Source organism: Nycticebus coucang, chromosome 13 (assembly GCF_027406575.1).
Source record: "Nycticebus coucang isolate mNycCou1 chromosome 13, mNycCou1.pri, whole genome shotgun sequence".
Taxonomy (NCBI): domain Eukaryota; kingdom Metazoa; phylum Chordata; class Mammalia; order Primates; family Lorisidae; genus Nycticebus; species Nycticebus coucang.
Window position 1 is genome coordinate 695,087 of NC_069792.1, and position 23,766 is coordinate 718,852.

The following is a 23,766-nucleotide window of genomic DNA, read 5'->3' on the forward strand; positions in this document are numbered from 1 at the left end:
AAGCGATTCTCTTGCCTCAGCCTCCCAAGTAGGAAACTGCAGGTTTTAATTTTAGTCAGGTTTATCAGTCTTTTAGTTTATGCTTGTAGGAAATCCTTTATCCTCAAGTCATGAAGCTATCTTATATTAAAATCTGGAAGGCGGAGGCAAAGTGGGTTGCTTGAGCTCAGGAGTTCAAGACCAGCCTGATCAAGAACAAGACTCTGTCTCTACTGAAAATAGAAAACTACCGGGCGTTGTGGCGGGTGCCTATAGTCTCAGCTACTCGGGAGGCTGAGGGAAGAGAATCGCTTGAACCCAGGAGTTTGAGGTTGCTGTGAGCTAGGATGCCATGGCACTCTACCGAGGGTGACAATGAGACTGTCTCAAAAAGAAAAGAATGATAAAAATAAACTGAAAATAGAACCAAACAAATATTTTAAGTTTCTAAAAAATTAGCAAATATTACAGAGAGCTCTTATAAAAGTGTCTTGAGCATGCAAAACTAGAAGGTAAGTCTGTATTTCTTGGACTTAAATTTTAAAACTTTCTTTACAGTATTTTTATTTGCATAGAGAATTTCAACAATGAGTAGCTTTTGAAAAATCTGCATTTTAGTTATTCACATTCTTTGGTCTCCTGTATTTGTTTATTTCTTCTTTATTTTCTGGATTTTGACGTGTAGTATATAGTAACAGAGTGTTGTACCCTGTGTTGGAGAAATTTGAATTTTAGTTTAGAGACAGCTACTGGCTTGCCATGATCTTGAATGAGTTACTTTGTCTTGAGTCTTTGTAAAATGTAGATGTATTAGCTCCTCGTACCTCAAAGGATTTTCAAGATATTTTTTTTTTTTTTGTAGAGCCAGAGTCTCACTTTATGGCCCTCGGTAGAGTGCCATGGCCTCACACAGCTCACAGCAACCTCCAACTCCTGGGCTTAAGTGATTCTCTTGCCTCAGCCTCCCGAGTAGCTGGGACGACAGGCGCCCGCCACAACGCCTGGCTATTTTTTTTTGGTTGCAGTTCGGCCGCGGCCGGGTTTGAACCCGCCACCCTCAGTATATGGGGCCGGTGCCTTACCGACTGAGCCACAGGCGCCGCCCAGATTTTCAAGATATTAATGGCTGCGTGAGAATGTATATGAAAATTATAAGATGGTGGTTATTTTACTTCTCTGGACAGGAGTATTTTGCTTTGAATATGTATGTAAAAATTATGATTTCTATTGGGGTGCTTCACTTTATTTAAAAGTTCTTTTTCGAGAGATGAGAATAGGATTTATTGTAAAAGTTGCTCTCATAGTTGGTTAAGGTGTGTTCCCCATTCCCATCAGATTTGCAGAAAGTGGGGACAATTTTGCTGGAAGCTAGGGAAATGAGTGCCATCCAGAACCCGGCACAGGAGAATAACAGCTATGAGCTTGGGTTTTGGAACCCAAGTCTCCCCTACTCACTCTCCGTGTTGTTAAATTGAACTTTATGTAATTGCTGTTTCTGATGGTTAACTGCCTTAATATCAGCAGTTTCATAAGACTCAACCTAATGATAAAAGCCTTAGTTTTCTTACTTAGTAAAATGGTGATGTTGGTAACAACTTACAAGATGGAGTTTTTTTTTTTTTTTTTTTTTTGTAGAGACAGAGTCTTACTTTATGGCCCTCGGTAGAGTGCCTAGAGTGCGTGGCCTCACCCAGCTCACAGCAACCTCCAACTCCTGGGCCCAAGCGATTCTCTTGCCTCAGCCTCCCGAGTAGTTGGGACTACAGGCGCCCGCCACAACGCCCGGCTATTTTTTGGTTGCAGTTTTGGCTGGGGCCGGGTTTGAACCCTCTACCCTCGGTATATGGGGCCGGCACCCCACAAGATGGAGATTTAATGAAATTCTTCTGCATGTAAAGTGGGTTTTTTTTGTTTGTTTGTTTTTGCAGTTTTTGGCGGGGGCCACCACCTCCAACATGTGGGGCCGGCTCCCTACTTCTTGAGCCACAGCGGCTGCCCTGCATGTAAAGTTTTTAGCAAATGTTTGTCACATAGGAAGTGCTCAATAAATGTTATTTTCAACCAAATCAACTGTAGGGATTGAGGGACACTCAGAATTCAGTGGGGCAGGAACCAGAAAGCTAGAATTACGGGTGATACTTTTAATGAGTTCCATCTTAACAAAGTGTGTCCCCTCAGGTTTGTTGAAGAGTGATAGAAACCCAGGTGTCTAAGAGCACTCTTCAGAGGGAAAGTGAGCAGCCTGGTTACCAACAAGCTAGGTGTGAAAACTTGAAAGGGTCAGTCATCCACCACACATGTGCCCCCAACACCCTCTTCCTTAAGGTGGGGGGAAGGAGCAAAGGACGGGGCGGACCAGGTTCATGAATGGCAGCTAAGGATTAGAAAGGAAATAAGGTGGAAAAAATATATTCTATTCCTATAGGTGTTTTTCCTTTAATTTTTGAGTAGGTTGATCATTTACCTAGTCAGTGTTTAGAAGGGTATAAAATGAGATCTCCCATATTTAAAAATATCTAGTCAAAGTTCTTTTTTTTTTTTTTAAATAGTGTTTTGTTTTGTTTTTATTTATTTATTTATTTTGCAGTTTTTGGCCAGAGCTGGGTTTGAACCCACCACCTCCGGCATATGGGGCCAGCGCCCTACCCCTTTGAGCCACAGGTGCTGCCCCTAGTCAAAGTTCTATTTGTGCTTTATTTTCCCTCTAACTTGAAAAACGTCAAAAGTTGCGCGCCCCACCCCCACCAGACTACAAGGGAAAACGTTTATGAATTAAAGTCAGAAAAATCTGTATTCCTAATAAGCACAGCATGCCAAGACTTATTCTAGTATTTATTTGGCAGTCTTTATGCCCATTTTTCGGTTTTGTAGGAATTAAAAGCAAGTAACTAGGTAGCAGATAGATGCATTTCAGATTAAAGGCCGGATGCAGGTCCTCCAGGATGTTTGCCTTTTAGAGTGTTGCTAATTTTGGTCTGATTTGTCAGGAATGGTGGTTCATTGTGAGGTAGTAATCAGGAGACTGGATTGTTGAGCTGGTTTGGGGACTGACTACTAGTAGTTCTGTAATCATCAGCTAATGCAGGAGATCAGCGGGTAACGCCTGTGAACTGCAGCTTTTGTGGAGTCCCACCTTGTGGCTTTCTTCATAGGCATTAGTGTTTTAGCTCTGAATTTGAAAACATAGCTGTTTGATTTTGAGTCTCATACTTTAAAAACAAAATCGTTTCTGCTGCTATAATTCTTTAAATACCAATAATTATTAATCTTAGATCTCTTTTCTCAAAGTGCTAGAGAGAGATGATAAAGGTTTAGTGGTAATTAGGTTTGTCACTTTTATGGCACTTGGGTAAAAACAAAGGTTAGTTTCACATTGTTTATTTTGTGGTTTTGGATGCCTGTAGAGGTCACCTGACTGAATTGGTTATATGTAGTAAAAAGGGGGCAAAGAAGTTCAACACTAATTTAGAGTTATTCTTGGAAGAATGACTTCATCATGGCAAGGGTATCCCAGCTTTTTAAAGATTACTGTGAAAAACAATTCAGTAGCAATATAGTGTAGAGATTATTACCATAATGTTGCAAAAAATTTAATACAGAAATTTAAGAGCTTATGATAAAACTTCCAGGGGCCACACTACAGGAATTTACAGAGAGCTTTTATTCTTAACAAAGTTTTATATCATTCCATTTAATGATAGAAACAGACATCAAAATGATCATGGTCAATATTTACTGTTTTCAGATGGATTCTCTTGTTTAATTATCACAGTGATCTGATGAGGTAGAAACTATCGTTATTCTCCTGTTATACATGAGGAGACTGTGCTGGGGGCTGTGAAGTAGGCAGCAGAGCTAGAGCTGAACTTGTCAGTCTGAGTCCTGCATGTGTGTTACCACCCACCCCCAACTTGGCTATGCAGGACCTGCTACCTATACCGCTGTGGTGCTGCTGTGAGCGTGGTGGACAGGTCTATAGACTGAATTATTATTATTATTTTTTTTGAGACAGAGTCTCACTTTGTTGCCCTTGGTAGAGTGCTGTGGCGTCACAACTCATAGCAATCTCCAGCTCTTGGGCTTAAGCAATTCTCTTGCCTCAGTCTCCCAAGTAGCTGGGACTACAGGCACCCACCACAACACCTGGCTATTTTTTTGTTGCAGTTTGGCTGAGGTCAGGTTCGAACCCACCACTCTCAGTATATGGGGTGGCGCCCTACTCACTGAGCCACAGGCGCCACCTTAGAGACTGAATTTTTAATATTGGATCTGTCTTTATAGCTGGGTGACCTTGGAAGAGGTCCCATAACTTCTTCAGTTTTGGGTGCTTTTAAGACTAAATGGATTAAGTTATTTAAAATTGCACTTTGTTGCCTTTGTGTTACCCATTAACTTTGGGAACTAGTGGGTGTGGTGTCAAGGTGTGAATTAAACACTTTGCAGCCTTTTCCTGCCCTTAAATTTGATATTTTTGGTGTAGGGGCTGCATAAGTAACAGTTACTGAAAAAAAAAAAAATATATATATATGTATATACACACACATATCACACTTAATATATGCTAAGCAGATTTTTATTACTCATAATGACTACTTTTGTGATTTATAACAGCTCTATATTTTTGTGGCTTAGGATTTTCAAGCACTTTTTGTAAAGTGCAGTACCCAAAGTGGCTAGCAGTTCCTTTTTGTTTTTTTTTAAAGTGAACGGTACATATTGGCTTTTCATGACATGTCTAGAAGGAGTGTTATGAATTAGTGAGTGAAAGAGATGTTTTGATTTCAGTGGCAGAGAGAAGTTACACGAAATGACAGTTGTTTTCAAGGCGATGCCATTTTTTTCCTTCTGACTCATGACTGTATGTATGTGTACGAGAAAGAGAGCCAGAGAGAGGATTTAGAGTGCATTTACATAATTTTTATAGACTTGTGTGATGGAGTTGAAAGATGTTTTGTGTTCAGTCCTGTGTAGTGCATGGAAGGCCACAGGGTCCATCCTTTGGGAGGCAGACTAGTAGTCCTAGGAAAGGTTATAAAAAATTGGGATAGTTGTGGTTGGATTCCAGGGATTGGAGGTCAGAATGAAGGAGTGGGAATGTGAAAGGATAGGAGATTCTAGTCAGAGAGATTTCTTTGTGTTAAGATATTAGAAATAGGGCAGTGCCTGTGGCTCGGTGGGTAGGGCGCTGGCCCCGTATACCGAGGGTGGTGGGTTCAAACCCAGCCCCGGCCAAACTGCAACAACAACAAAAAAATAGCCAGGCATTGTGGCGGGCGCCTGTAGCTACTCGGGAGGCTGAGGCAAGAGAATCGCCTAAGCCCAGGAATTGGAGGTTGCTGTGAGTTGTGTGATGCCACTGCACTCTACCAAGGGTGAAAAAGTAAGACTCTGTGTCTACCAAAAAAAAAAAGTAACTAAAAATATATTAGAAATAAGGCCAGGTGTGGTGGCTTATGCCTGTAATCCTAGCTCTCTGGGAGGCCGAGGTGGGAGGATCACTTGAACCAGAGTGAGACCCTATCTCTACTAAAAATTAGAAAAACTAGCCCGATGTTGTGGTGGGCGGCTGAGGTGGGGGGATCATGTGAGCCCAGGGTTTGAGGTTGCTGTGAGCTATGACGGCACCACAGCACTCTACCCAGGGGACAGAGTGAGACTCTCTCAAAAAAAGATTTTAGAAATAAAGTAAGGAGGGGTGAAGTCTAAAAGGGTAGAAACATGTATGACATGAAGTGGAGGTGTAAGGAGGGTTAGTGGATTGTGAAAAATTTAATCAGTGAGGTAAGGAGGAAAGAGTGTTTTCTGGGAAACTATTAGGAATAGTGATTTGTTTTTCAATCGAGTAACTCCCACGTGGTGGTTAAGTGATGGTGCTGGGTGGCAGAAGTGGGATCCTGTTGGTTAGGAGCCATGAAGAGGCAGACTGGGGACTGTGGTGGGGCCGCCTCAGCATTGTAGAAGATATAACTTAGAGTGAAATTTCTAAGAAATACAATTCTTTTGAAAAATCATTAAAAAGTACATATTAGTGAATGTTAGCATTTATGAACTTTCTGGTTGTAACCTGTTTGTTTGATGGTGGAGTCCTTAGGAACAGAAACCTCAAATAGGGAAAGTGTTTATGATGATTTCCTTATGGTTGACTGATTTATATCAGTGTAAAATTGATGAATTAGGAATTGATATGTACATTCTATACTGTTGTTAATGTTTGATATGGTGCTTTCTTAGTGTTTTCCTTTTGAGGGATTTTTAGACTTGGTGTTTTCCGGGACAGAGGCTTCGCCAAAGGGAATTTTATCTTTGGGGAAATAAGTGCTAAAGATTAATTTGTTAAGGGCTGAATTTAAATATGTGTAGCTCTTATAATTATGAGCTTTTTACATTTACTTTGACGTTCTTTTGTATAGGAGTTAAAGTTCCTCGTAACTTTCGCTTGTTGGAAGAACTTGAAGAAGGACAAAAAGGAGTAGGTGATGGTACAGTTAGCTGGGGCCTTGAAGATGACGAAGATATGACGCTTACAAGGTGGACAGGCATGATTATTGGGCCACCAAGGGTCAGTGCTATAAATTATATATTTTTCTATTATTTATTGTCATTTAGAGTTATCAGTTTTATACTATTGATACTAAAATAAACAATTATGATAACATCTAACTGAAATAATTCCTCCCTTTAAATTTACTTTGTATTTATTTATTGTTGCTTTTTGTGTGCAGGGTATGTTGCTTGATTATCTGGAGGATTGGGGGGAAGAAGGGTGATATGGTCGTTTGCCATGAAGTGTTTGCAGTTTAGTAAAGGAGAAAACATCAGTACAGATGACAGATTCTAAATATGGCAGAGCAAGTTCACTACGGGACTGTAGACTATGTTTCTTCTAGCTGGAATAATTGAGGAAGGCTCAACAGTGGAGGAAGTTGCCTTTGGAATGAGCCCTAAAGGACTGACTGGTAGGATTTCAGAAGGTGGTGATGGGGATGGAGAACACTCCAGATAGAGAGGAGAAAAGGTGAGGAAATGAGGGGGATATTTGGGAAGAACAAATAATCATTTTGATGTAACATAGTACCAACCCCCTTGTGTGTAATGGAGGGTTCCTTTCTTTTTTCTTTTTTTTTTGAGACAGAATCTCACTTTGTCACCCTTGATAGAGTGCAGTGGTATCACAGCTCACAGCAACTTCAAACTCTTGGACTCAAGCAATTCTTTTGCCTCAGCCTCTGGAGTAGCTAGTACTGCAGGTGCCTCCCCACAATGCCCAGCTATTTTTTTCTAGGGACAGGGTCTCGCTCTAACTCAGGCTGGTCTTGAACTCATGAGCTCAGGTGACCTAGAGTGCTGGGATTACAGGCATGAGCCACTTTACCTGGCCTAACAGAGGGTTTCTGTTATGAATTGTTTGTATTGAGTGTACTTTGCTCTCTGCCCTCTGACATTTCACATGCTGTGGAAATATTGTAGGTCTCAATTTGTTATCTATAAAATACATTAAAAAGTCTATGGTTCTGGTATTGTTACTGGAACCTGGCCCATTGTGTTTTATTCTTAGGTCTTCCTCGGTTGATGAAGTTTTTATTTTTAGGGGCCGGATGTGGTGGTTCACGCCTATAATCCTAGCATGCCGGAGGCTGAAGTGGGTAGATTGCCTGAGCTCACAGGTTCAAGACCAGCTGGGTGTTTTGGCAGGTGCCTATAGTCCCAGCTACTTGGGAGGCTGAGGAAAGAAGGGAAAAAAGTCTCAAAAAAAAAGTTCTAATTTTTATTCAGAATCTTTTTTTCTGGATTGGAAGTTTTTTTCTATATTACATTCCTTACTCCAAGGTCTCTTTCACTGTTTTCTCTGCAGTGAGTTTTTGAAATGTATATTATGTAATGTTTTTGACTTCTGGAAAGAACACAGTTTTTTGAATATTTGTTTTTTTAATCTTTGGTTTTGTATACTGGTTTCAGCCTTACGATGAGAGCATTTCAGGTGTTTACTGTTGGTTAGAGTTTAGATTTCCTCTTATTACAAAAGAAAAATGATAATAAGTAATGATAACTTTAGAGAATGAATTAATGCATCTTTATATCATTTTCTGGTATTCCTTTATAAAATTTGTGTATACTTCTAAAAGTTTCTCTCTTTCCTTCCTTGCTCTGATTTTTCCGTAAGACAGTTTGAGGAAGGTAATTTAATATTGATCCTTACAATTTTTTATAAATTGCTATTTGTAGTGAAAACCTTGGTTTTTCTCTGTTGGTGGTGAACATTACTGCTGTGGTCTGTTAGATTGGAAAAACTTATGAACATTCTGAATTAATACTTAGAAGATTTAACAGTCAGAACTTGGTGGAATGTAAATTTGAAATGATGTGGATCGGATTTTTCTCCAGCCACGATGTCCAGGGAGGGTGTTCTGAGCTTGTGTATGAGTTCATCAGTGATCTTGTAGCACAGCGCTGGGACACGGAGGCTTGTGTCACACCCAGCTGGGGTCCCCGGCAGGATTCCCCAAGCTAGCTGCCCTTTCAGGTGTCACTGAACCTCCAGAAGCTCTGGCTGTTGGGGCCCACAGAGGGGCACAAAGGCTGCCCCTCCGCAGCTTCTCTCCTAGCCAGGGGGGAACATATGGCACATAAAGGCTGTGGACCCTCCCCTCCCAGTGGATCGTGGTCTTAGAGGTGCAAGGGACAAAATATTTTTTTCTCACCTATCACATGAACAAGAGAAAAGTACATACATTCTTTTGAGTTTTATGTGACATGGAAGCATCAGAAATAAAGATCCAAGGAACAGAAAAAACTGTGTATTTTTGTGCTAAGTTTGATGAAGAGTGGATAGGTGCAGAAGCATGAATGGATCTAATGTTAACAAACAAGGTGATAAACTGGGAGAAGTTACCAAGGCTTGTTTGTTAAGATTCTTCTGGGTTTCTGTTCACCTCTCTGGGTATAAGGTACACCCTACATCAGGGGAGGTCACCTAGGTTTAGGGACCTGCTGCAGGGGAGAAAGAGTGAGAAGAAGGTAAGAGTGACCTTGCTTCTGCCATGGTGTTGTATGCCCTGGCAGAAGGGCAGGGCATGCCCCGAACCCCCTGTCATTTCCTTTGCGTGCTAGGCAGAGGTGGGAGAGCAGTGACCTGCAGGGGCCTGGTGTTCTGGAGCTGGACTCTGTTCACCACCTGATACCTTCTCCTTTGCATTACTCTCTCTGTACCTCTCATGAAAACAGATGGTTGCAGCTCGCATTCAGTAGCTTTTTCAAAAATCTGGCACTAGTTTGTATCTCATGCCACTCGTTTTCTCTTTGGAAGATGTAATATTGAGAGCAATGTTGTCTTCTACTTTGGGTGTTAACATCCAGCTAGGATGCTAGGAAAACTCTTACCTGAACTGTTACATGTTTTTTATTTTTTGTATTTTATTAGCTAAGAGCCCTAGATTTTTATGTTATTCTAGTATTTATTTGGATTTATATGATTAACAATTTTGTTTCTCTGTGTGTTTGTGTGCAGTTTTCTGCAGCAGTGTTTGTTGGAGTTAGACCAGCTTTAGCACCCTTTCCAAGTTTTCTTATGTAAATGAAGGTACTGTCCCCAAACTTTAAAATGTAAAAGTGAAATAATGATCAGATAATAGGAGAGTACCTGATAAATGTTAGTTTCTTTTATTGCTCTCTATTCTGTTTGCTCTTTTTGTTTTGTTTTGTTTTATTTATTTATTTATTTTTTTGTGGTTTTTGGCCGGGGCTAGGTTTGAACCCACCACCTCCGGCATATGGGACCGGCGCCCTACTCCTTGAGCCACAGGCGCCGCCCTGTTTTGTTTGCTTTTAGAGAGTGCTGTTCTCACTTTGGCTCAGTCACCCTGGGTAGAATGCAGTGTCCTCATTGTGGCTCACAGCAACCTCAAACTCCTGGGCTCAAGCAGTCCTCCTACTTCAGCCTTCTGAGTAGCTGGGACTACAGGCACCACCATTCCTGGCTACTTTTTTTTCTGTTTTTGTTAGAGATGGGGTCTCACTCCTGCTTAGGCTGGTTTCAAACTCTTAAGCTCAGGCAGTCCACCCACTTCAGCCTCCCCCAGTGCTGGGATGACAGGTGTGAGCTATTGCGTCTTGCTTTTATTAGATAAGAAAAAAATTTAGCTATTAATTTAAAAGTGATAAAATTAATCAAAGGTGTCAGAAGTTAGAGTGATGTGTAAACTCTGGATTAGATTAATAGGTTAGCTTAGGGATTCTTCTAAAAATTGAAGTAGAATTCACATACAGTAAAATGTACATGTCTTCCCATGAGTTTGACAAATGCAGCTTGGTACCTACGTCTCTGTTGAGATACAGAATACTCTGTCAACCCAGAAAGCTCCCTTTCTCATCCTGCCCTTCTTCCCGTACCTGAGAGTTTTGCATGCTGCAGAAATTTGATAAGTGAAATCATATGCTGGGTACATTTGGGATTATGCTTCCTTTTTTAAATTTATTTTTATTTTTATTTTATTTATTTATTTTTTTTTCGTAGAGACTGAGTCTCACCTTATCGCCCTCAGTAGAGTGCCGTGGCGTCACACAGCTCACAGCAACCTCCAAATCCTTGGGCTTACGCGATTCTCTTGACTCAGCCTCCCAGGTAGCTGGGACTACAGGCGCCCGCCATAACGCCCGGCTATTTTTTTGTTGCAGTTTGGCCGGGGCTGGGTTTGAACCCACTACCCTCGGCATATGGGGCCGGCGCCCTACCCGCTGAGCCACAGGCGCCGCCCATTTATTTTTATTTTTTATTTTTCTTTGAGACCAGAGTCTTACTTTGTTGCCCTTGGTAGAGTGCTCTGACATTATAGCTCACAGCATGGGCTCTTGGGCTCAAGCGATTCTTTTGCCTCAGCCTCCTGAGTAGCTGGGACTACAGGTGCCCGCTACCGTGTCTGGCTGTTTTTAGAAATGGGGTCTCGCTCTAGCTCGGTCTGGTCTGGAACTCCTGAGCTCAGGCAATCCACCCACGTTGGCCTCCCAAAGTGCTGGATTATAGGCGTGAGACACTGCACCCGGCCAGGGGGTTATACTTCTTTATCCAGCATAAAGTCTGAGCAACTCAGCTCAGACAGGAGTGTTTCCTTTTATTGCTGAGTAGTATTTTACTGTATGCATTCACTATAATGATGTTTATCAGTTCTCCTCTTCATGAACATTTGGGGTTTTATGTACTTTCTGGCCATTAGCAGTAAAGCTGCTATGAGCATTCTTATAGAAGTCTTTTTTGTGAACACATGTTTTACAGGGATTCTGATATGCATCCAGATTGGAGAACTATAGACAAGAGATGGTTGAGATCTTGAGATGTCTGATTTTAGTCATTTTTTTTTATGCAGTAAAAGTGTATTTTTATATAGTGAAAGTGCTGGGCATATTATGACTTGTTTGCTCTTAAATTTGGATGAATTTAATAAACCTCTTTTTTAAAATATTAAAATGTTTAATAACATATGAGATTTACTGCATATGTTTTACATTATAGTAGGTTAATTTTGTAAATCTGATCTCCACTTGGGAGTAGCTCTCATTTCTAGGAAAGGAATTATTTTGAGTAAGTAAAATTTGTAAATGGTTTATTAGCTTCTTTTTTCTCTTGGCCTTACATAGGAGGCATCATGTATTAAATTTGTCACTTTCATTTACTTTTTACTTCCCTGTTTTAGTGTTACACTAGAGTGATTAAGAACCATAAGGAGAAGATAGAGTTAATTTATAGGCATGAAAATAAATCCTGGATAATCTAGAAGCTTTAAGTCTGCTTTATACTGGCTGTTTTATAATGTGCTAATGTTAATTAAACTGCATGATTAAGAAACCCTATTTTGGGCGGCGCCGGCCCCATATGCCGAGGGTGGCGGGTTCAGGCCCAGCCCCGGCCAAACTGCAACAAAAAAATAGCCGGGCGTTGTGGCGGGCACCTGTAGTCCCAGCTGCTCGGGAGGCTGAGGCAAGAGAATCGCGAAAGCCCAAGAGTTGGAGGTTGCTGTGAGCCGTGTGACGCCACGGCACTCTACCCGAGGGCGGTACAGTGAGACTCTGTCTCTACAAAAAATAAAAAACAAAACAAACAAAAAAAAAAAACCCTATTTTATTTTTTGTTTTATTTAGAGACAAGGTCACATTCTGTTGTCCATGCTGGAGTGCAGTGTGGTGTGGTCATTATCACTGCAGCCTTGAATTTCTGGGTTCAAATGACCCTCTTGCCTCAGCCTCTTGAGAAAATGGACTACAGATACCAGGCACAAAGCCTAGCTATTTTTTTTTTTTTTTTAGAGACAGAGTCTCACTTTATGGTCCTGGGTAGAGTGCTGTGGCCTCACACAGCTCACAGCAACCTCCAGCTCCTGGGCTTAAGAGATTCTCTTGCCTCAGCCTCCAGAGTAGCTGGGACTACAGGCGCCCGCCACAACGTCCTGCTATTTTTTGGTTGCAGTTTGGTCAGGGCCGGGTTTGAACCCACCACCCTCGGTATATGGGGCCGGCACCTTACCGACTGAGCCACAGGCGCCACCCTAGCTATTTTTATTTCTTTATTTTTTTGTAGAGACGGGGATCTCAGTATGTGTGTTTCCCAAGGCTGGTTTTGAACTCTTGGCATCAAGTGATCTTCCTACCTTGGCCTCCCTAAGTGCTAGGATTACAGGCATGAGCTATCACATGTGAGCAGGAAACTCCATTGTTTTTTTGTTTTGTTTTGTTTTTGAGACAGAGTTTCATTATGTTACCCTTGGTAGAGTGCTGTGGTGTCACAGCTCACAGCAACCTCCAACTCTTGGGCTTAAGTGATTCTCCTGCCTCAGTCTCCCAAGTAGCTGGGACTATAGGCGCCCGCCACAATGCCCAGATATTTTTTGGTTATAGTTGCCATTGTTGTTTAGCAGGCCTGGGCAGGTCTCGAACCTACAACTTCAGTGTATATGACTGGTGTCCTACTTACTGAGCTACAGGCGCTGAATCAAGGAAGCTCCATTTTAAAATGATCTATAAATGTAAAGTTTGTTGATGGGTCTCTGAATTAAGATAATGGGTTTAATGAACCACAAAATTAATGAAGTAGTAATATAGGTACACTAATAATACACGAAATAATTATGTTTTATTGCTGCAATTGGTATAATATGTTTTCCCTTTTGCTAGAAGTTACTGATTGCTATATAAGTAGGGTAATCATATACATTTTTATCCAACAAGACCCTTTGAGAATGAAAAGAGGCACTATTAATAACTAATACTGAGACAATAACTAATAATGAACAGGACTGTCCTGGAAAATGTGAACCTTCATATATGTGTGATAGAAGGTAAGTCATTCCTCTAGTATAAACTTTTTAGCAAAATATAAATTTAAATGTTTGTTTTTCCTTCTAATTTATTGCAGGTATTATTTGTATCTCAAAAGCAAGTTCTGGGTGGTAACTGTGGCTCAAAGGAGGGCCCATATACCAGATGTGGCAGGTTCAAACCTAGCCCTGGCCAAAAACTACCAAAAAAAGCGCAAGTTCTGATCACATTGATATACTTCGTAGAATTATTATTATTATTATTATTATTATTTTTAGGGACAGAGTCTCACCTTATCACTCTTGGTAGAGTGCTATGACATCACAGCTCACAGCAACCTCCAACTCCTGGGTTTAGGCGATTCTCTTGCCTCAGCCTTCCGAGTAGCTGGGACTACAGGTGCCTGCCACAACGCCCGGCTATTTTTTTTGTTGCAGTTTGGCCAGGGCTGGGTTTGAACCCGCCACTCTCAGTATATGGGGCCGGCGCCCTGCTCACTGAGCCTGACAGGCGCTGCCCACTGAGCCACAGGCGCTGCCCCGTAGAATTATTTTGATTTTATATGATCTCTACTTTTTAAGTATGCTTGCTATAGTTTTTTTTGTAACCATATAGGTCAAATAAATTTGTAGAAAAGTAAATTTCTTAATTATAAACACTGTCTTATCGAGTCATTCATATTTTGCTTTTCTTCTTTTTTAGGAAAAAATTTGTTATTTTGACTGTTCTTTTGTTTTTTTTTTTGCCTTCCAGACAAATTATGAAAACAGAATATATAGCTTGAAAGTAGAATGTGGACCTAAATACCCAGAAGCTCCTCCATCAGTTAGATTTGTAACAAAAATTAATATGAATGGAATAAATAATTCCAGTGGCATGGTAAGTTAAAATAGTCATTTTATTTTTAATATATAGTTATATTTTCACTCTATATAACTTATGCATCATAAAATATATTAATACATAGTTCCAGAGAAAGATTTTACAAAGGTCCTTGGTTAAGTTGAAAGCTTTAAAGTTTATCTTCTGTTGTTTTTCTTTTCTAAATCAGCCTACTTTTTTTTTTTTTTTTTTTTGAGACAGAGTCTCACTCTGTCACCCTAGGTAGAGTGCCATAGTGTCCTGGCTCACAAGAACCTCAAACTCTTGGGCTCAAGCAATCCTCTTGCCTCAGCCTCTGAGTAACCAGGACTACAAGCACTTGCCACCAGGCCTGGCTAGTTTTTCTATTTTTCTTTTTTTTTTCCTTTCTTTCAGTAGAGATTGGGTCTCTCTTGTTCAAGCTGGTCTCGAACTCCTGAGCTCAAGTGGTCTACCTGCCTCAGCCCCCCAGAGTGCTGGGATCACAGGCTTGAGCTACTGTGCCTGGCCAAATCAGCCTATTCTTAAAGACCTAAACCAGCCTAGATGTGACAGTAACACTTTTCTTAGGGTTTTATCAATTATTTTAGCAGTTATATTTCAGGTGAATCCTTTTTTGGTGAGAAGATGCTCAGTATTTCTCTTTGAATGCTCATTATTTCTCTTTTTTCTTTAAAGATACATTTGGTGAAATTAAAAAGATAAATATTCATAAAGGGGGGATCTGTGTTGGAAGAGTTAGGGCTGGGCATGGTTGTCTTTCTCTTTGTTTTTGAGACAGAGTCTTATTATATGTCACCCTCGGTAGAGTGCCATAGCATCAATCACAGCTCACAGCAATCTCAAACTCTTAGTCTTAAAGCATTCTCTTGCCTCAGCCTCCCAAGTAGTGGGACTATAGGCAGCCACCACCACGCCTGGATATTTTTGAGTTGCAGTTGTCATTGTTGTTGTTTAGCAGGCCAGGGCTGGGTTCGAATCTGCCAGCCTTGGTGTATGTGGCTGGTGCCCTACTCATTGAGCTACGGGCGCTGAACCCACCTCAGCCTCCCAGAGTGCTAGGATTACAGGCGTGAGCCACCACACCCGGTCTTTTTTTTGTTTCATTAAATATTTTTTCAGATTTGGGTGCAGTGTAGATCATAGTTCACCGCAGTCTCCAGCTCCTGGGCTCCTCCTTCCCAGTTTTCCTCCTGAGGAGTTGGAACTGTGGGCGTGAGCCACTGCACCCGCTTGAAAGTCTTTCTTAATTTTCCAGTTTAAATTTTGTCACTTGTATTACTGTGTTAGAGTTACTCTGTAACTCTTCTGTTGCAATTACTATAAATACATTATTTTGGGGGGTTATATATATATATATCATACATATATATTTATATATAATACTATATATATATAACCCCCCAAAATAATGTATTTATATATATAGTATTATATATAAATTGTTACAAATAAGACAAATGTTAAGATTTGACAAAGTTAGGCAGAGGATACATGCACACTGATAATACTATTCTCTAAAATTTGGTTATTAGAATTTTCTTTTAAAGACACCAAAAAACCCCCCAAAGATATCTTTGAGAGAGGGTCTCACTGAATTGCCCTCAGTAGAGTGCTGTAGCGTCACAGCTCTCAGCAACCTCAAATTCTTGGGCTTAAGTGATTCTTTCTTGCCTCAGCCTCCCAAGTAGCTGGGGCTACAGGTGCCCACCACAACGCCTGGCTGTTTTTTTGGTTATAGTTGTCATTGTTGTTTAACTGTCGCAAGCTGAATTTGAACTGGCCAGCCTATGTGTATGTGGCCGGCACCCTATCCATTGAGCTGCGGGCTCCGCCCTGGATTTATTACTTTTATAACTTCTAAAAACCACAGGATTTCCCATTGACCATTGGTGAGCCTGCCAGGATAGTTTTATATACTTTGAGGCTATTTAAGTACCTGATGAATTATAGTTTACAAGTAATGATGGTGAGTGTTACTTAAGTAATCTGGTTTATGTTTAGTTACTACAACTAGGCGAAATTAGTCCTGTGGGTGGTTAGCCCTCTGAAGCATAAATTAGAGTGCTTCTTGCTGTGAGGGTTCGAGTGGAAGAGGTGGTTGTATATCATATACTGATAAGATACAGATTTGGTCTGACAGGGTATTTGTTTTCCCATGCTCTTTTCTTCCTTCTCCCTCTTCATCTATTTTTTTCTCTCTAGTTGTGTGTGTGCATATAACTGACTCCATTGGTATTTTACACGATTTGAGTCACTAATGTTTGTTTAACTACTGTTTGCAGCTGGAAGTATTTGTTCCTGCTTTAGAAAACATTCTCTCCACTTCATGAACTTTTGTTCAGTTCAATTATGGATTCTATTTAAAAGAGGCTATTCTTTTAAGTTAAAGCATTAAGAAGAAGCATTTTAAAAGTACACTTTATATAATTTTTCTTAATATTTTCATTTCTAAGATAAGTATCACTTTAAACTTTTTTCTTTTTTTTTTTGAGACAGAGTCTCACTATGTCACCCTTCTTTCTGTGGCTACATAATCTATTATTATTTATTTATTTATTTTTTTTAGAGACAGAGTCTCACTTTATGGCCCTCCGTAGAGTGCCGTGGCCTCACCCAGCTCACAGCAACCTCCAACTCCTGGGCTTAAGCGATTCTCTTGCCTCAGCCTCCCGAGTAGCTGGGACTACAGGCGCCCACCACAACGCCCGGCTATTTTTTGGTTGCAGTTTGGCCGGGGCCGGGTTTGAACCCACCACCCTACCAACTGAGCCACAGGCGCCGCCTGTGGCTACATAATCTATTGTATGGATGTAGCAGATTTTGTTTTGTCTATCATGAATAATGCTGCAATTAACATTTATGTCCAAATTTTGAGTTGGTAAATATTTTCATTTCTTCTGGGTATGTATCTTTCTGGATTATACCATAACTATGTTTTATTATTTATTTTCGAGACCGAGTCTCATGTCGTCACCCTTGTTAGAGTGCTGTGGTATCATAGCGTACAGCGACCTCCAACTCTTGGGCTCAAGCAATTCTCTTGCCTCAGCCTCCCAGGTAGCCAGGACTACAGGCACCTGCCACAACATGTGGCTGTTGTTTTAGAGATGGGAGTCTCTTTCTTTTTTTTTTTTTTTTTTTTGAGACAGTGTGTCACTGTGTCACCCTGGGTAGAGTGCTATGGCATCACAGCTCACAGCAACCTCAAACTCTTGGGCTTAAGTTATTCTCTGAAGAGGATTTAGCATCTTACATTCTCAACAGCAGTGTATGAGTGTTCTAGCCTTTTAAAATTTTATTTATTTTATTTTATTTCTAATTTTTTTGAGACAGAGCCTCAAGCTGTTGCCTTGGGTAGAGTGCTGTGGCATCACAGCTCGCAGCAACCTCAAACTCTTGGGCTTAAGTGATTCTCTGAAGAGGATTGAGCATTTTACATTCTCAACAGCAGTGTATGAGGGTTCTAGCCTTTTTAAAATTTATTTTATTTTATTTTTTATTTTTTTTGAGACAGAGCCTCAAGCTGTTGCCGGGTAGAGTGCTGTGGCATCACAGCTCACAGCAACCTCCAACTCCTGGGCTCAAGTGATTCTCCTGCCTCCCCTTCCCAAGTAGCTGGGACTACAGGCGCCTGCCACAATGCCCGGTTATTTTTTGGTCACAGCTGTCATTGTTGTTTGGCGATCCCTGGGCTGGATTCAGCTCAGGTGTATGTTTTAGCTGCTTGAGCCATAGGTGCTGAGCCTCCAGCCTTTTTTATTATAGCCATCCCAGCAGGTGTTACAGGTGTGAAGTGGTATTTCATTCTAGTTTTGATTTGCAGTTCTCAGATAGCTAAAGATGTTGAACACCTTTTTATGTGCTTATTAGTCATTTCTTTATCTTTGGAGAAATGCCTATTCAGATTCTTTGCCCATTTTAAAAAAGTCATTTAAAACAACAAACATTATCTCACATTTTCTGTGGGTCAGTAATGTGGGTGCAGCTTAGCTGGATCCTGTGGTCCAGGGTTTCTTACAAGGCTACAGTCAAGATGTCAGCTTGTAGCCAGGTGCAGTGGCTGACACCTGGAATCATGGCATTATGTAAAGCTCAGGCAGGAAGATAGCTTGAGGTCAGAAGTTTGAGACTAGCCTAAGCAAGAGCAAGATCTTGGGCTGGGCGAGGTGGCTAATACCTCCCATCCTAGCAGTCTGAGAGGCCAAGGCAGGTAGATTGCTTGAGCTCACGAGTTTGAGACCAGCCTGAGCAAAAAAGAAACCAGCCTCTCTCTTTTTAGTAGGTACCTCATCTCTACTAAAAAAAAAAAAAAAAAAAAAAAAATAGGAAAAAAACTGGGATAAGAGAATCCCTTGAGCCCAAGAGTAATCTCTGATGACGCCACGGCCCTCTACCCAGGATGAGAGCTGGAGACTCTGTCTCCAAAAAAAAAAAAAAAAAAGAGCAAGATATCTCTTGGGCCTGGGTACCGTGGCTCACTCCTGTAATCCCAGCACTCTGGGAGACCAAGCAGTGGATCTCCTGAGTTCACCTGAGCTAGAGTGAGACCATCATTGTGGCAGGTTCCTGTAGTCCCAGGTACTTGGGAGGCTGAGGCAAGAGAATCGCTTGAGCCCAAGGATCTGAGATTGCCGTGAGCTATGACTTCAGGATACTCTACCAGGCAACAAAGTGAGACTGTCTCAAAAAAAAGGATCTCTTCTCTACAAAACAGAAAAATTAATATCAAAAATGCTTTGGGTACTATAACTGAGAAACCATTGTCAAATCCCACATTACAAAGATTTTCTTCTAACAGTGTTACAGATTTAGCTCTTTCTTTAGGTCCACGACCTGTTTTGAGCTAGTTTTTGTGAATGGTGTGAGTCAAGGGTGCAACTTTATTCTTTTGCATGTAGATATCCCATCAGTATTTGTTGAAAAGACTGTTTTTTCCCCATTAAGTTGGCACTCTTGTTAAAATTAGTAAACCATAGCCGGGCGCGGTGGCTCACGCCTGTAATCCCAGCACTGTGGGAGGCTGAGGAGGGAGAATCGCTTGAGCTCAGGAGGTCGAGACTCGCCTGAGCGACGGTGAGACCCCGACTCGTGAAAAAAAATGGAAAAACCCAGCCGGGCGCCGCGGCGAGCGCCTGTAATCCCAGCGGCTTCCGGAGGCTGAGGCAGCGGGGTGCCCGCAGCCCGAGTCTGAGGTTGTGGTGAGCTACCACGCCCACTGCACTCTGCTCAGGGGCATAGGGTGGGACCCTGTCTCAACAAAAAAAAAAAAAAATTAGTAAACCATAAATGTAAGGATTTGTTTCTGGACTCTCAGTTGTATTCCATTGATCTGTGTGTCTGTCCTTAGGTGAGCACTACCCTTCTTGATTACCGTAGCTTTGGAGGAAGTTTTTGAAATCAGAAGAACTTTGTTCTTCTTTTTCATTTTGTTTTGACTAGTCTAGATCTCTTGCATTCCCATGTGAATTTAAGGATTGGCCTGTTCATTTCTATAGAAAAAGGCAGTTTAAAAATTTGATAGGGGGGGGCGGCGCCTGTGGCTCAGTCGGTAAGGCGCCGGCCCCATATACCGAGGGTGGCGGGTTCAAACCTGGCCCCGGCCAAACTGCAACCAAAAAATAGCCGGGCGTTGTGGCGGGTGCCTGTAGTCCCAGCTACTCGGGAGGCTGAGGCAAAAGAATTGCTTAAGCCCAGGAGTTGGAGGTTGCTGTGAGCTGTGTGACGCCACGGCACTCTACCGAGGGCCATAAAGTGAGACTCTGTCTCTACAAAAAAAAAAAAATTTGATAGGGGTTGTATTGCATCTGTAGATTAATTTGAGGAATATTATCACCTTAACAATATGAAGTCTTCTGATTGGTGTTGTATTATTTAGGTCTTTAATTTCTGTCAACAATATTGTACAGTTTCAATGCACAAGTTTTGTCAAATTTATTCTTTTTTTTTTTTTTTGAGACAGTCTCACTCAGTTGGCCTGGATAGAGTGCTGTGGCATCACAGCTCACAGCAACCTCAAACTCTTGTGTTCAAGTGGTCCTTCTTGCCTCAGCCTCCCAAGTAGCTGGGACTACAGGCACCTACCACAATAGTTCGCTAGTTTTTCTACTTTTGGTAGAGACGGGGTCTTGCTCAAGCTAGTCTCGAACTCTGTAGCTGAAGCACTCTGCATGCCTCAGCCTTCCAGAGTGCTGGGATTACAGGCATGAGCCACTGCGCCTGGCCTGTTAAATTATTATTCTAATATATTTTATTCTTTGTTATGTTTTTATAAGTGGAATTGTCTTCTTAATTTTTATTTTCAGATTGTTCACTGCAAGTGTAAAGTATTTCAACTGCTTTTTAAATAATGGATCCTATGTCCTGCAGCCTTGCTGAATTTATTCAAATAATTTCTTTAGAGTATTCCTTAGAGTCATCTAAATGTAAGATCATGTCATCTGCAAATAGAGGTAGTTTTACTTCTTCTTTTCCAGTTTGGGTAGCTTTTATTTCATTTTCTTGCATAACTGTCTGGGCTACAACCTACAGTACAGTGTTGAATAGAAGTAATGAGAATGGACATTCCTTTTTTTTTTTTTATTAAATCATAGCTGTGTACATTAGTATGATCATGGGGCACCAAAGAATGGACATTCTTGGCCTGCTTTTAGTCTTTTACCAATTAAGTATAATATTTGCTTTATTCGGTTGAGGTTGTTCCCTTCTATTCCTACTTTCTTGAGTGTTTATATTAAGAAATGTTCTCAATTTTGTTAAATGCTTTTTTGGCGCATCTATTGATTGATTATGGTTTTTATTGTCTAATAAGATATATTACATTTTTTTTCTTTTAATTTAAACTATCTTACATTTCTAGGATAAATCCTAATTGGTACCTAATCCTGTATGTTGTTTGAGGTCAGATGTAGGTGAGAGCTTATTCTTAGGTCTTTCATGAGCCTGTGCACAACCCCACACATGGGATCTTCTAGATTCTCAGGCCTATGTTGGAGCTTTTCAGTTCGTCTATGGACATCTCATTTCCCAGCTTAAGTACTTTGGTCACCTTCCTGTTTGCCCCAACTGTTAACTGACAAACACCCAGGGTGGGAGGTGAGGGAGGATAGGCGTTTCCCAGTTGAGGAGCTGTGAGGTCCGATAAAGGAAAGCTCTGTGATTAAAGATTAAGTGCTGACAGTGACCTGGGAATGGGCTTTTCAGGATCTCCATCCCTGTTCTCTCCATCTGATACAGCAAAAGATTAATTTAGAATGATGCATAGACAGCATTCAAAGAAAAACGGGAAAACAGAAATCAGTCAAACAGTAGTCAGGGTGAGCATAAAATTTCAGTGTGAGGTAATTGCCCAGATTTTGAGTAGTGACGTTGAAAATGGAGAGGAATGGGGCGGCGCCTGTGGTTCAGTGAGTAGGGCGCTGGCCCCATATGCCGAGGGTGGCGGGTTCAAACCTAGCCCCGGCCAAACTGCAACAAAAAAATAGCCGGGCGTTGTGGCGGGTGCCTGTAGTCCCAGCTGCTCGGGAGGCTGAGGCAAGAGAATCGTGGAAGCCCAAGAGTTAGAGGTTGCTGTGAGCTGTGTGATGATGCCACGGCACTGTACCCGAGGGCGGTACAGTGAGACTCTGTCTCTACAAAAAAAAAAGAAAAGAAAATGGAGAGGAATGTTAGGCTTTTTCTCATCAAGAAGGAATTAGTAAATATGTTTACAAAATAGTTACTTGAATACTAGAGCTTACTACATGCTTATAAAATATAGAAAAGCAGGTGGGCGTGGCATGTTAGCTGTAGTCCCAGCTGCTCGAAAGGCTGAGGCAGGAGGATAGCTTGAGCCTAGGAGTTTGTGTCTACCCTGGGCAATATGGAGACACCTGTCTCTTTAAACAAAAAGCAACAACAACAACAAAAATCTATGTATAAACACATACACAGAAGGATTCAGATTTTAAGAAAATATCTGTTAGAAAAGGAATATTTTCCCTAAATACTATCCTAATTAATGACCTGTAATTTCATATACTTCTTGTGAAAATAAAGCCAAGCTATGATTTTTTTTTTTTTTTTTTAAGACAGTCTCACTTTGTTGCCCTTGATAGAGTGCTATGGCAGCACAGCTCACAGCAACCTCCAGTTCTTGGGCTTAGGCGATTCTCTTGCCTCATCCTCCTGAGTAGCTAGAACTACAGGCGCTCACCATAACACTCGGCTATTTTTTATTGCAGTTTGGCCAGGGCTTGGTTTGAACCCGCCACCCTCGGTATATGGGGCCGGCACCCTACTCACTGAGCCACAGGCGCCATCCTTTCTTTTTTTTTTAAAGACAGTCTCACTTTATCACCCTGAGTAGAGTGCTGGAGTGTCACAGCTCACAGCAACCTCAAACTGTTGGGCTTAAGCAATTCTTTTGCCTCAACCTCTTGAGTAGCTGGGACTTTTAAAGCATGTTTAAAAAATTAGTGCCATACCACTTTAAACTTGGTGGTTAATTGTATTCTTTTCCTTCCCTTTCAGGTGGATGCACGTAGCATACCAGTTTTAGCAAAATGGCAAAATTCATATAGCATTAAAGTTGTACTTCAAGAGCTAAGACGTCTAATGATGTCCAAAGAAAATATGAAGCTTCCACAGCCACCAGAAGGACAAACATACAACAATTAATTTTAGTGGATCTCAAACTTGTCTTAAATCAACAACCTTTTACTCATGTTAATGTCTTGATTAAATATCACAATGCAAAATACCCACACATTAAGTAAAGGAATTTCACCTGGTAAACATGACCTGGACATTTGTAAGAATATATTTAATATATGTACACCCAGTATGTTTTCAGGTAACAAGAGGAAAAATGCAGCACATTTTTTTTCTCTTATTAAGGCACTGTCATTTAAACATAAACCTGGAATATACTCTAAATAGAATTCAGGTTTACAAGATGAAAGTGTGAAGAGGGGTATCAGATGGCAGTGGAAGCATGTGTGTTTCTGAAAAGTAAAAAATCTCCAGAAGGAAAAACAGAAATGGCATGCTTTATCCATCTTGCTTAGTGAAAGAGCTGCAGTTGAAATTGTTTAAAGTAGCAGGTATAATGAATATTGTCGCAAATTGTGTTAATTTTTGAAGCAGTGTGGGTGCTGACTACTAGTAGTATGAAAAATATGTTCAGGATTGTTTTGATACCTGTATTTATAATAAAATGTTGGTGGGGGGGTGATGAGTTTCTGTTAAGAGCTGTTCCTGTGTGTTACATGTAACAGACATGGTAAATATTTGTTTACAGTCTTCGTTTAACAAACCATGCATTTAAGTTTAAGTGAAGTCAACAAAAAGGAAATAGGTGTATGGAGATGTGATTTTGAGATTAAAGTTAGTCTTAAAATGTAAATAAAATGTGGAACGTATCCTCGGACTGTGCCATTTCTATTATATTGATGTAATATGTGTACAGTACGTTGCCAAGGTAGCAAAAATTGGAATTATTGTAGGTTTTCCTCTGTCACTCCTTTTATTATTTATCCTATTTTATTTACTTCGTGTGGATTGGAACTTGCAGAGTATTTCAGAGAACAAATTACCTAACTAGTGTAATTTGTTCTTTTGACAAGGAGGAAGCCCAGGAATTTT

General features: G+C 40.9%; 1 protein-coding gene and 1 non-coding gene across 10 annotated transcripts in view; both read left to right on the plus strand.

The window, feature by feature from the left end:
- Positions 1-23,548, plus strand: part of UBE2V2 (ubiquitin conjugating enzyme E2 V2) — a 32,953-nt gene extending 9,405 nt beyond the window's left edge. For 5 of the 9 annotated variants that reach the window (XM_053558571.1, XM_053558574.1, XM_053558573.1 and 2 more), the window contains exons 2-4: positions 6,390-6,538; positions 14,035-14,160; positions 22,654-23,548. In XM_053558571.1, coding sequence (XP_053414546.1) covers positions 6,390-6,538; positions 14,035-14,160; positions 22,654-22,800 — 422 coding nt within the window. In that variant the 3' untranslated portion in view covers positions 22,801-23,548. Of the gene's footprint in view, positions 1-42; positions 492-5,482; positions 5,489-5,741; positions 5,761-6,389; positions 6,539-6,871; positions 6,995-9,484; positions 9,557-14,034; positions 14,161-22,653 lie in introns of those variants that run through there. The other 4 variants (XM_053558572.1, XM_053558578.1, XM_053558577.1 and 1 more) reach the window with 4 other exon arrangements.
- On the plus strand, positions 4,351-4,479 carry LOC128564148 (small nucleolar RNA SNORA13). Its single transcript, XR_008374019.1, has one exon. It is a non-coding gene; the product is annotated as a small nucleolar RNA SNORA13 (small nucleolar RNA).
- Positions 23,549-23,766: the final 218 nt, after the last annotated feature.